At 41.7% G+C, this 14,506-nt stretch overlaps 1 protein-coding gene across 1 annotated transcript in view; it reads right to left on the bottom strand.

Annotated features, from left to right (window-relative positions):
- LOC309563643 (pulmonary surfactant-associated protein D-like) overlaps positions 1–14,506 on the bottom strand; it is a 129,928-nt gene that overhangs the window by 53,073 nt on the left and 62,349 nt on the right. The window contains exons 4-5 of the mRNA XM_082268217.1: positions 2,351–2,440; positions 2,177–2,260 (exon numbers count right to left, since the gene is read on the bottom strand). Of these exons, the coding sequence (XP_082124343.1) occupies positions 2,177–2,260; positions 2,351–2,440 (174 nt within the window). The remainder of the gene's footprint in view (positions 1–2,176; positions 2,261–2,350; positions 2,441–14,506) is intronic.

Here is a 14,506-nt window from a genome sequence, read left to right as displayed (position 1 = left end):
GTATTTCTTAATATATTTTCCTTCTCCTTGTCTATTTTGGGCACAGCTGCCATAGTTCAGATCTTCTTTAAATTATACAGTTTGAAGAGGGCTATACGCCATAGCAAAACAGGAACAATTGAGGAGGAAAGGTAGACAAAGGGATTACATAATCATCCTCTAAGAACTTGATTGATATTTTATCACAGTTCTGAAGTATGCTTTATTCCTAGCGAACCTCTCAAATAATTATAAAGGGGCATTTTATCTTAACTAATTATGAAGGGACATAAAGAATGTCTAAGACAGTTTGTTGATGAATCAAGTAATGCCTGTGCATCATCAAGGAGCAAGTGGCTGACGCTGTGTTCAAATAACTCAGCTGACTTCTCCATGCCTGATGCTGGGGCTAGGAGTAGCCGTGGACAAGGAGACAGGCAGGAGTAGCTGTGGACAAGGAGGCAGAATAAGCTGTGGTGGACTGCGCACTAGTCTGTGCTTGGGTGATAGAGGATGAGGAGGATGAGTATGGTTTAATAAGCCAGTCCACCACCTCCTCTGCATGCTGTGGCTGGGCAACAGTATTAAACAGTGGAAATAGTGCACAGCCTGAGGACGGACCAAGTTCATCTTTGCTTGTGGACACAGACGCTACTGGCCCCCTCACAGTGCCATGGGAATGTCTGCCTCTCCTTGTTGGCCTCCCAGTTATGATGGGGGGGGGGCTTTTTACCGAAATGTAATAGAGATGGGAAAATGTGTACTTGGATGCACTTTAATTAATGAAAAGTGGTGTATGGTGCACTTTAACTTGAATACTCACTACAAAGACACACTCCACTGACACACTACAATATACTGCAGTAAAAATGCCCTGACACACTACTATACAGCAGTTAAACTGCCCTTACACTCTACACTGACACACTTCAATATACTGCAGGTGCCCTGAAACACTAAACTAAAACTACAGTAAAAATGAATGGCCGCACTACACTCACACTGCACTGTCATTATATTCACACTACACTAACATTCTGCACTCACAATAAAATCACCATAGCACACTAACTTGCTAATAGCACTGAACAGAGCCCTGTTCTATCTATCTCCACTCCAATATCAAACTACAAATGGCTGCTCTGGGAATGGAAGGAACCTTTTATAGTGTGGGGTGGCTATTTGAGTAATGAGCCATGATTGGGCACAGTTACAATTACTTTCTACAATCATGGCTTTGACAGTGTTCTGTGCCCTGACTGGGCAAATCCTTCATTGCTTCAGCCAATCAGGGTTTACAATGCAATGTGCGGCGCACAGTGCATTGTGGGGTGCTGGGCGGGCCAAACAAACGATCAAGCGGCCCAACAATTCGGATGTTTGCCGAATGGGTGGACAGCCAATGTTTGGCCCCAACTCATGCTCAGGCTGAACAGTTTGTCCAAAACTAGTTGCCAATATCATCATTGCAAAATCACCAACATCACCCTCTTTGTGTACAGTTGTTCAATACAAAATACCGTGGCTCATGATAAAAAAAAAAAAAGACGTATCACTTATTTATATTTATAGAACAGCAGCTACTGTATGTGAGAAGGTCTGGAATCTGTGAATTCATTATACAGTGTACATGAGAATACTGTACATAAGCAAAAGGAACCACTCAATAGAGTGAGTACTGTATATGGAAGATGCCAAACCCTTTTGAACTCCCATGTAAAAATCTCTAAACACCTTAGATGTTTGCGTAATTTTGCAGATAATTACACATCTCACTAGCTTGATAAAATACACAATAATATGACAGTAGGACTTCTATTCATATGCAGTACATATGGAATGAGATGAACTTTGTTAACTGCAAGGAACCATTTATATCTTTGTGATGTGTTAAAGTGGGCTAATGAGCTTTATGTTGCACATTAAAGTGCATTACATTAAGGGAGCACATTCATTTGAATGGGCTCCCTAATGCACCAAAATACCCCAGAAAAACGAACACCGCAAAGCACTAGCAGGCATAATGTGCATTACCACACTGCAACTGTGTAAATCAAGCCTAAAGGTTTTTTCTTCACTCTATAAAAAGATACCATTAAAATCCTGGGCAAAATAATAAAAAACCCAAAGTTCTAGTTTAAAAGTAATAGAATAATTACGTACAGTATATGTATCTAAAATTGTATATCATACAAACCTTTACTCTGTGATTTCATTTTTGATTCTAGTAAAGATAGCTTTTGATCCAACATCAATATTCGTGCCTCTAGAGTGCTGATGTCTACAAAAAATGACACCACGTGATTATATGTTGATTGCAGAAAATAGGTTGGTAGCCTATTTTATTTTTTCTAAAACCTAAATCCATCACCTGTAGATAGACTTTCACCTTTTTCACCTTTCTCGCCAGTCGGTCCCTGTTCTCCTCTTGCACCAATAGGGCCAGGATTACCACGTGCGCCTAAAGTAAACATATACATGAACAGAAATTAACTAAGGTTATTAATGTCATTTTACATTATTAGCTAGAGCAGGGGTCCTCAAACTTTTTAAACAGAGGGCCAGTTCACGGTCCCTCAGACACTGTTGGGGGACGGACTTTGAAAAAAATATGAACGAATTCCAATGCGCATATTTTTTATTGTTTTACTTATATAGTGGCGGCTGGTGCTCAACATTTTTGGGGGGGGCGCAAACAGAAAAATGTAATAGGCATTGCTTTGCGGCAAAAAACGTTGCAAAAAATTGCACGACTTTGAGGTTACAAAAGTGTGAAAGGGGCCTTTATTAAATCAAGGTATAGTGTGCCCCCATCAATGCAGAGAGACCACAGCGTGCCCCCTTTCAATGCAGAGAGACCAGCGTGCCCCCTTCAATGCAGAGACCATTGTGCCCCCTTTCAATGCAGAGACCAGCGTGCCCCCTTTCAATGCAGAGACCAGCGCCCCCCCTTCAATGCAGAGACCAGCGTGCCCCCTTCAATGCAGAGACCATCGTGCCCCCTTTAATGCAGAGACCATCGTGCCCCCTTTCATTGCAGAGACCATCGTGCCCCCTTTCAATGCAGAGACCATCGTGCCCCCTTTCAATGAGGAGACCAGCGTGCCCCCTTTCAATATAGAGATCAGCGTGCCCCCTTTCAACGCAGAGACCAGCATGCCCCCTTAAATGCACAGACCAGCGTGCCCCCTTCCAATGCAGAGACCACCGTGCCCCCTTTCAATGCAGAGACCATTGTGCCCCCTTCAATGCAGAGACCATCGTGCCCCCTTCAATGCAGAGACCATCATGCCCCCTTTCAATGCAGAGACCATCGTGCCCCCTTTCAATGCAGAGACCATAGTGCCCCCTTCAATGCAGAGACCATCGTGCCCCCTTCAATGCAGAGACCATCGTGCCCCCTTCAATGCAGAGACCATCCTGCCCACTTCAATGCAGAGACCATTGTGCCCCCTTCAATGCAGAGAGACCAGCGTGCCCCCTTTCAATGCAGAGACCAGCGTGCCCCCTTCAATGCAGAGACCATCGTGCCCCCTTCAATGCAGAGACCATCGTGCCCCCTTCAATACAGAGACCATTGTGCCCCCTTCAATGCAGAGACCATAGTGCCATGTCCCCTTCAAAGCAGAGACCATCATGCCCGCTTCAATGCAGAGACCATCGTGCCGTGCCCCCTTCAATGCAGAGAGACCAGTCAGTGCACTTATCTGCAGCGGCGGCGTCTCCTCAGTCCCCCGGCGTCTCCTCGAGTCCCCCTGCCTCCTCCTCGGCCAATGGCATGAGCTCGCCTTTCGGCCAATCAGGAAGCGGGAGGAGGATCCGTGTGACAATAGCGAATTTTCATTCGCTATTGTCACACAAATGGGTGGGCTAGGGCGCCGTGCTCTGCGCCCCGGGTCCACCGTTTTCTGAAGCCTATTAGAGCCTCTGGCTCTAATTAGGGGATTCATGAAAAAAAAAATACATGAATGATACATCCCGGCCGGTGGTAGACAAGAACTCCAGTAAAAACAAAAGGTTTAAAAGGTTGAAAAATGTATGAATGTTTGAGCGGCAATTTATCCTCTTAAAGTGGAAGTAAAGTGGAACTTCACCCTCCATTTCCAAGGTTAGTTTGCCAAGGTAAGGTTTGCTGGGATATATGCTTACTTCACATACTTACCCACAGAGCAAATCCACCCTCTCCTCGCCCCTTCTCATTCTCCTAGTATCTGCAGGGCCTTGATTTATATCTCAGGATTCTATAGGCATACAAATCTGAAGTGCCCCCCCCAAAAAAAAAAAAAAAAAAAAAAAACAGTAAGACCACATTTTTTATCATGATGAAAAACTTTTATATACATGTTTTTAAATGTGTAAAGGTAAAGGGGAATGCTACAGACTCTGATGTAAAGGGGAACTCTGATGTAAGGGAGTAAAACAAAGTCCCTGCATTAATTCACCCTATATAAATCCGCCTTACCAAAATACAATTCCTGCCTCCATGCTACCAAACAAGCTTACTTCATCACTTTCATTAAGACTGTCATCCAGTCCTCATCAGCTGTTCTGAGTGTTCTCTACCTTTAACTCTACTTTGTCCACCACCACCACCTCCACCCAGTAACTCACTCACTGTTGAGGAGATTGTCAATCACATCAAAAACAAGATTGATGCAATTCATGGGGACAACTTCACTGCACAGATATCTATCTCACTTGAAATACACTGTCCAAAATCACATTCAATGCTTACCTCTTTTGATCTTGTTATTTTAGAAGAGGTTGCCAAACTTTTCTCAGAAGACCACCTTACCACATGTCCTCTGAACCCTGTTCATTTGCAACTACTATGGTCACCCTCTTGCCCTATCACTCACATCTTCAATCTCTCTCTCTCTACTGGCACCTTCCCCTCACCTCCATGGCTTACACTGATCACCCCTATACCTAAAAAGCTCTCACTGGACCCCACCATCCTAAACAATCTGAGACCCATCTCCTTGCTCCCATTTACCTCTAAACTTTTAGAATTCCTAGGCTACAACTATCTGAGCTCCTATCTCACTGGCAATAATCTTCTTGACCCCTTCCAAAGTCTTACTACACAGAAACTGCCATACTAAAATTCACTAATGTTTTAATAACTATTAAAACTAATGGCCACTACTCCATACTCATACTACTTGAACTTTCGGCTGCTTTTGATAATATTGACCACCCGCTCCTCCTCAAAAACTGCACTCCCTTGGTTCTCCTCTTACCTTTCAATGTGTCCTTCAGTGTTGCCTACAACTCTGTTTCCTTCCCTGAAAACGTATCTCTACTAGACATGTGCAATTTGTTTCAGTCCGAATACAAACAGTGTGGGCCCCCCAATCCATACCAGGCCCTATTCATTCACAAAAAAAGTGTAACAAATAAATAAAAACAGTACACAAGATTTTGACAATTTCTTTATTAAAAAAATAAATAAAAAAAACAATGTCCCCCGATGTAGAGCCATCGTCAATGATGCCGCACCAACGAACCCAAAGAAAAAAAAATGTTGTCGGAAGAGGCCCCTGTCCCCATCAGCAAGTAAGGGTCTGGTATGGATTCTGGGGGGACCCATTTTTTTGTTTACATTTTGGAGTGTGGTTTCCCTTAAAATCCATACCAGACCCAAAAGGTCTTTTCTTTTTTTTTTTAATAGCCAGCAATTTCAACCGTGGGTCCATTTAAATGTGATTTGACTATTTTTTTTTTCTTTAGAAATGTCAAATTTGCTGCAGCAGGTTCAATCAATGCTACAGATGCGCAGATGCGCCACTTTACAGGCAGACTAAGGGGACCTCTAGGCACTATATTTAAAGGAATTTTTAATTTTTATTGTTTCACTTAATATAGAAACAGCACATCAAGGGACACCTTTTTATTTTGAATAAAGGAATTGTCAAAAACTGCCTCCTGTTTTTATTTATTTTTACACTTGTTTGGTGAATGGGTAGGGGTATTATGTACACCATACTCATTCACAAGGGGGCCTGGATCTGGGGGCCCCCTTGTTAAAGGGGGCTTCCAGATTCTGATAAGCCCCCTGCCCACAGACCCCCAAAACCAAAGCCCAGGGTTGTAGGGAAGAGACCCTCCCCCCATGTTGAGGGCATGTGGCCTGGTATGGTTCAGGAGGGGGGGGACACCACTGTCCCCCCTTCCCTGACCTGCTGGGCTGTGTGCTTGGATAAGAGACTGGTATGGATTTTGGGGGAACCCCGTGTAATTTTTTTTTTAACATTTTGGCATGGGGATCCCCTTACAATCCATACTTGACCCGAAGAGACTGACATGGATTTGGGATGGGGGCGCCATTTCCAACCACGAGTCAGTTTAAATGTGATTTGGCTCATTTTTCTTTAGAAATTTAATTTTGCCGGGGTTGTCTTGTTTACATTTCAGCTGTCAGTGGGGAAGCCCGCTGACAGCTGATGGGTCATCGGTTGTTAAGGAGGTGGCGACCGGCTTCCCAGCTTGTCTTCACACAGAATTGAAATCAGTCGATCATTTTTCGACCAATCTAAATTCGAATCGTTCTGAAAATGTGAAATTCATTAGAATATTAATAAACACAATGAAATTTAACTAAAACAAAACAAATTCTGAAACCAAACTAAACAAATTCTGAAACAAAATAAAAAAGTAATATAAGAAATCTACCTGAAACTAAACAAAACTATTTTTTTTCCATTCTGCACATGCCTAATCTCTACAGAGAAGCCTATTCTGTCATCAGCCAATAACTGAACCTTTTTTTTCTCCTATCAGCTCATTCCTCTCAGTTATTACCTTTTATTGCACTTGCCCCTCCCTACTAGATTGTAAGCTCTCAGGAGCTACTGCATTGGCTCCAACTATATTGTAAAGCAGTGCACAAACTATATAAATACTGTATAATAATAATCCAGGGTTGTTCAACTGTGATCTCCTGCAAAGCCACTGCATGCTAGGTCCCACACTACCATTTTTGTTCTGACATCATGGGGAGCCTGGCTGTCCCTTCTGGATTCAGACAGCCAGCCCCCTGATGATTTGGTACCAGTTCCATGCTTCGCCTCCAGGCACAGAGTGTAGTGGCCTTGTAGCCATATTAGGTTAATGACATCTAATGTAATTTTGTTGAAATTCATTAAAATAAATTTTGTTTATTCGTTTTCTACCAATTTATTATTTATTATTTGAATTTGGATCAGTTCGAAAAACAAACGATAAATTTGAATTCTGTGTAAAGAATAGCTGGTTTTTAAGGAACGGGTCAGGAAGCTGGCCGCCGTGTCCTTGCCAACTGATGACTCATCAGCTGTCAGCAGGCTTCCCCTCTAAGAGCTGAAATGTAAACCCTTTGGGTCTGGTATGGATTTAAGGGGAACCCCACGCCAAAATTTGAAGAAAAAAAAACAGCATTGGGTCCCCCTCAGAATCCATACCAGACCCTTATCCGAGCATGCAGCCTGGCAGGCCGGGGGGCAAGCCCCCCCGAACCAAACCTGGCCACATGCCCTCAACATGTAAACATAGCAACAAATTGCTCAATCCCCAAAAATTGAATACGCATAAACATATAAATAGCTATGCAAAATAAGACATACACACAATCAATAAAATGCTTCAGTGTCCATATATTACAAATATAAATACATAGGGGCAGATTTACTAAAACTGGTGCATTCAGAATTTGGAGCAGCTGTACATAGGAGCCAATCAGCTTCTAACTTAAGCTTGTTCAATTAAGCTTTAAGGCTCGTTTCACATGGGCGGTCCTCAGTTTTTCAGGTGGCCCTTTTTGGACCAGCCATTGTTTTCTATGAAGCGGCAGATGTCAGCGGTCATGTGTCTGCTGACACCCAATGGCATCCGATCTGATCCTGTCAGCCAAAAACAGACGTATGGGGATCCATTCCCCATCTGTCCAGGGGATCGGATGACAGTCAGATCAAAATGGACATGCGTTCCGTTTCCATCCGACCACCCCATAGAGAACAACAGGGCTATGCAGAGTGGAGATGGACCTAGAGTTGCCACCTCATCCCTTTAAAACAGAACACAAATTAATTACACAGGTTATGAGGCTAATTTAATGCAGAGAAGGCTCCAAGTGAGTTTAATTACCACCTTAATCAGCCACAGATCCTGTGTAATTAATATGTGTTCTGTTTTAAAGGGATGAGGTGGCAACCGTAGATGGACCTGTCATCTGCCTGCTCAGTGGGGATCAGCAGAGAGATCCCCTGCTGAGCAGGCGGGTGCGCATTACGGAGTCCACCCCGTGTGAAAGGGGCCATACAATAAAACCTGGAAGCTGATTGGTTTCTATGCAAAGTTGCACCAGATTTTGCATGCTCCAGTTTTAACAAATATTCCCTATAAAGTGAAAAAGAGTCCTGCAAGCAAATAATGCAACAATGTACAGTATACCATCCAGTGGAGAACTGGTTTTGACATCATTACTGCAAATAAAGCTTCTAGTAAAAATATAATGTTGACAGTTGCTTTATATGCAGTGATTGTGCCAACACCAATTCTTCACTGGATGTTATACATTGTTGCATCATTCCCCTGTGGGACTCTTCTTCACTTTATGCATTTATATGTGTAATACAGTGCCTTGCGAAAGTATTCGGCCCCCTTGAACTTTGCGACCGTTTGCCACATTTTAGGCTTCAAACATAAAGATATAAAACTGTAATTTTTTGTGAAGAATCAACAACAAGTGGGACACAATCATGAAGTGGAACAAAATTTATTGGATATTTCAAACTTTTTTAACAAATAAAAAACTGAAAAATTGGGCGTGCAAAATTATTCAGCCCCCTTAAGTTAATACTTTGTAGCGCCACCTTTTGCTGCAATTACAGCTGTAAGTCGCTTGGGGTATGTCTCTATCAGTTTTGCACATCGAGAGACTGAAATTTTTGCCCATTCCTCCTTGCAAAACAGCTCGAGCTCAGTGAGGTTGGATGGAGAGCGTTTGCGAACAGCAGTTTTCAGTCCTTTCCACAGATTCTCGATTGGATTCAGGTCTGGACTTTGACTTGGCCATTCTAACACCTGGATATGTTTATTTGTGAACCATTCCATTGTAGATTTTGCTTTTATGTTTTGGATCATTGTCTTGTTGGAAGACAAATCTCCGCCCCAGTCTCAGGTCTTTTTCAGACTCCATCAGGTTTTCTTCCAGAATGGTCCTGTATTTGGCTCCATCCATCTTCCTGTCAATTTTAACCATCTTCCCTGTCCCTGCTGAAGAAAAGCAGGCCCAAACCATGATGCTGCCACCACCATGTTTGACAGTGGGGATGGTGTGTTCAGTATGATGAGCTGTGTTGCTTTTACGCCAAACATAACATTTTGCATTGTTGCCAAAAAGTTTGATTTTGGTTTCATCTGACCAGAGCACCTTCTTCCACATGTTTGGTGTCTCTCCCAGGTGGCTTGTGGCAAACTTTAAACAACATTTTTTATGAATATCTTTAAGAAAGGGCTTTCTTCTTGCCACTCTTCCATAAAGGCCAGATTTGTGCAGTATACTGATTGTTGTCCTATGGACAGAGTCTCCCACCTCAGCTGTAGATCTCTGCAGTTCATCCAGAGTGATCATGGGCCTCTTGGCTGCATCTCTGATCAGTCTTCTCCTTGTATGAGCTGAAAGTTTAGAGGGACGGGCAGGTCTTCGTAGATTTGCAGTGGTCTGATACTCCTTCCATTTCAATATTATCGCTTGCACAGTGCTCCTTGGGATGTTTAAAGCTTGGGAAATCTTTTTGCATCCAAATCCGGCTTTAAACTTCTCCACAACTTCTCCACAACAGTATCTCGGACCTGCCTGGTGTGTTCCATGTTCTTCATGATGCTCTCTGCGCTTTAAACAGACCTCTGAGACTATCACAGTGCAGGTGCATTTATACGGAGTTTTTTTTTTTTTGTAAATTAAGTTGCGCTAAGTATGATAGATGGAGATGTAAAGTCCATAAAGTCCCAATAATAAATGATGATGACAAAATCCTAGATGTAATCCTGGACCAGACTCCCTTAAGGGTATAGGCTTACCAGATTCAGGTAAGAGAAAAGCAGATGCTCTATGAATCTTGTCACCTTGATAGAAGATCCAGGCCCACGTGAGCGGTAGACTCAATGGTCATTGGATCATGAAAGAAATGTAAAAAATACGCAATAGCGTAAAACCCAACAACTAGATATATATCACCACTGTGACTTGAGGAAATCGTGTGTATAAATTAGACCACCACCAAAGATCTCTATTAACAGTGGACAAGTGTAAATTAAAGAAATTAGTATGTGTTAAATACCCCTTACCAAATATAAATAAGGGTAGGTGTATATAAACCAATTGATAAATTCCAGCTAAAGTTGCCTCTTACCAGACGACAATAATATATGTGCCAAAGTGAAAAACAATGATGAAAGGTAGGTGTAGAACCATCACCAGCTAGATGAGCCTCTTACCATGTGAACGATATCAAAGTGTGTAAAAATCAGATTCCAATGAGACACCAAGATTCAGTACCGAAAAGGAACCAGTAGGGGTCGCCTCTTACCAGATCTTTAGATCAACCACGCTTGTATGATAATAAATGGTTGGGGGTCCGACAATAGACTCGAGCAACTGATCCTCAGATGTTCCCAATGTTCACCATTCAAAAAGAGAGAGAGAGGCTCCCATAGCGTAAAACAGTAAAATTTATTCCAAAAAATAAAAGCAAGAACACTCACAGAAACCAGGATGGAATGAGCAATTGTATGCAGCCGCCGGCCGAACGGCTTCGCTCGCCCGCACTCTCTGGTCGCGATCGGATGACTTGATTACACACAGGTGGATTCTATTTTTCATCATTAGTCATTTGGGTCAACATTTGATCATTCAGAGATCCTCACTGAACTTCTGGAGAGAGTTTGCTGCACTGAAAGTAAAGGGGCTGAATAATTTTGCACGCCCAATATTTCAGTTTTTTATTTGTTAACAAAGTTTGAAATATCCAATAAATTTCGTTCCACTTCATGATTGTGTCCCACTTTTTGTTGATTCTTCGCAAAAAATTACAGTTTTATATCTTTATGTTTGAAGCCTGAAATGTGGCAAAAGGTCGCAAAGTTCAAGGGGGGCCGAATACTTTCGCAAGGTACTGTATATAGGCACTGAAGCATTTTTTGACTTAGTAGATAAGTAGAAGAGAAAGAAATTCCAGCATACAAGGAATATATCCAATACAGTCAGTAATGAATTATCAAATAGCGATACATATTTGCTGTATAAAACATGCAAGCTATACAAATGATAAAAATGGGAATTAAAAGGAAAAAAACAGCAAAGAGGCACTTTCAAGTTACAATTGAAATATTGATTGAAATTTAAGTGTATCTAGAATATCAAAATTAGGTAGATAGTCCAGAAGACTATACAGCATGAGGTAGGCCAGACAGTAAAAATTGTAATACAAAATAAGAAATTTGCATTAAGCAGCCATAGGTAAGCCAGGTATGACTTGCAGTGCTGTTCTAAGCTGAGACAAAGAGGATACAAAACAGGCACCTATGCACCAATCAGGGGTGTAGAAGCATCAACAGAGAAAGGAAGGAACACGGCTCACCGACTCATTGCATAAATACAGTTAGGTCCATATATATTTGGAGACAGGCATAATTTTGATACTTTTGGCTCTGTATGCCACCAGAATAAAATTAAAATAAAACAATCCAAATGAATTTAAGCGCAGACTTACAGCTTTATTTCAAGGGGTTGAACATAAATATCAAGTACAAATTTTAGGAACTGCAACCATTTTCATGCACTGTCCCCCCATTTTCAGGGGCTCAAATGTAATTGGACAAATGAATATAATCATAAAAAAATGTTCATTTTTAATATTTTGCTGAGAATAATTTACTGGCAATGACTGCCTGAAGTCTGGAACCCGTGGACAATACCAAAGACTGGATTTCTGATGCTTTGCAAGGCACTAACTGCTGCTGTCTTCAGTTGTGCTTTGTTTGTGGGCCTTTCTGCCTTTAGTTTTGCCTTCAGCGAGTGAAATGCATGCTCGATTGGGTTGAGATCAGGTGATTGACTCGGCCATTGCAGAAAAGTCCACTTCTTTTCCTTCAAGAGCTCCTAGGTTGCTTTTGCAGTCTGTTTTGGATCATTGTCCATCTTTTCTGTGAAGCGCTGTCCAAACTGTTTTGCTACATTTGGCTGAATCTGGGCTGACGGTATATCTCTAAACACTGCAGAACGTATCCGGCTGCTTCTGTCTTCTGTCACATCATCAATAAACACCAATGACCCAGTGCCACTGGAAGCCATGCATGCCCATGCCATCACACTGCCTCCACCATGTTTTACAGATGATGTTGTGTGCTTTGGATCATGAGCTGTTCCAAACCCTCTTCACACTTTTTTCTTCCCGTCATTCTGGTACAGATTAATCTTAGTTTCATCCATCCAAAGAAGACTTTTCCGGAACTGGTCTGGCTTTTTTAGATGTTTTTTGGCAAAGTCTAATCTGGCTTTTCTATTCTTTAGGCTTATGAATGGTTTACACCTTGTGGTGAACCCCTCTGAATTTGCTCTCATGAAGTCTTCTCTTGATTGTAGACTTTGACAATGATGGGCCCACCTCCCGGAGAGTGTCTTTCACTTGTCTGGATATTGTGAATGGGGTTTTCTTTACCATAGAGAGGATCCTGCCATCATCCACCACTGTTGTCTTCTGTGGATGTCCAGGCCTTTTTATGTTGCTGAGCTCACCAGTGCATTCTTCTTTCCTCATAATGTACCAAACTGTTGATTGGCCACTCCTAATGTTGCTGCTATCTCTCTGATGGATTGGTTTAGTTTTTGAAGCCTTACAATGGCCTGTTTCTCTTGCATGGACAGCTCCTTTGAACGCACAATGTAGGTTCACAGCAATCGATTCCAAATGCAAATACCACACTTAGAATCAACTCCAAACCTTTTACCTGCTTAATTTATGAAGAAATAACAAAGTTGTAGCCAACACCTGTCCATGAAACAGGGGGATAGCTATTCTTAAGAGCTGTAATTCCTAAACCCTTCCTCCGATTTGGATGTACATACCCATAAATTAAACCTGAGAGTGTGCACTGTCAGCCCATATACATCATCTAACTATAGCTTAAATATGTTTTGGTAAATACCTGAAAAAATCTAAAAGTGTGCCTGTGTTCAAATATATATGGTCCTAACTGTATGTGAATGAGTGTGGCCTCATGGGTGATCAAACCCCGGTGTGCAAGGTGAAACATGTCAAGGGGGCATGGCTGGAGTGGCACTGGCTGAGGCCACACTCATTGACATATTCATGCACTGAATCTAAAAGTGAAAGTACCAGCGCGACTAAGTATGAATTCTCACAAAAAAAAAAATTGAAATAGTATAATTAATATTAATGATCGTGGCAGCTATATCCAAGCATGTGAATCAAGGCACATAAAAAGAATATATAAATAAAGTGATACAGCGCCACTGATCCCAATAAGGTGCAACAAGCAAACATGATTTGTGCAAATTGTGCAAATGGGTGCCCTATATACGATTGAAAAACAAAACCAAATATTGCAATATATACAGTACTTGTAAAGTGCTCACATCATAAATAGATGTATACCTAACATAAATGCAAAAAATATGTACAAAAACGCAGATATACTGAATTACCAAGTGTAAATATAAAGTGTAAATATTAGTGTGACGCATCAAATAAATGTGCAAATTGACAAAAACAACATATATTACATATAAGATCCGTGAAACAGAAAAAAGAGATGCTCAGTGCTAGTTCAGTGGAGAAAGCATGGATAGTAGATCACACTGTTATTAAGTGCAATCACACAGTCTCTTCAGTGACCATAAAGTGCACGCGTGCCAAAAAGTGGATGCCTTAGGTGTAGTGATGTCGCGAACCTAAAATTCGCCGTTCGCGAACGGCGAACGCGAACTTTGGCAAATGTTCGCGAACCGGCGAACCGGGCGAACCGCCATAGACTTCAATAGGCAGGCGAATTTTAAAACACACAGGGACTCTTTCTGGCCACAATAGTGATGGAAAAGTTGTTTCAAGGGGACTAACACCTGGACTGTGGCATGCCGGAGAGGGATCACGCAAAAAAAAGTTCTTAAAAATTATAATTTTTTGATAGAGAGCCAATTATTGGAAAAATTTTAAAAAAATAAAAATAAAAAATTTCTTTGGATTTAGCATCTGGGGGGTCTAAAAAGTGTACCTGTGAAGTTTCAGCTCTGTAGCATGTCCAGAGCCCCTAAAAAACAGCATTTTTCTTATATTTTCAGGAATATGGCTTCTCTGCGGCTGGCTTTTTCTCTTGCAGGCATTTATCGGGCATTTTTTTAGGCAGGCATGTCATTTTTTGTATTTAGTGTCTGGGGGGTCTAAAAAGTGTACCTGTCAATTTTCAGCTCTGTAGCATATCCAGAACCCCTAAAAAACAGCATTTTTCTTATATTTTCAGGAATATG

This window comes from Pelophylax lessonae (assembly GCF_965119305.1).
Source record: "Pelophylax lessonae genome assembly, chromosome: 9".
In the NCBI taxonomy this organism is placed as follows: domain Eukaryota; kingdom Metazoa; phylum Chordata; class Amphibia; order Anura; family Ranidae; genus Pelophylax; species Pelophylax lessonae.
Note: the sequence above shows the minus strand (reverse complement) of the source record. Positions and strands in the feature narration are given on the sequence as shown.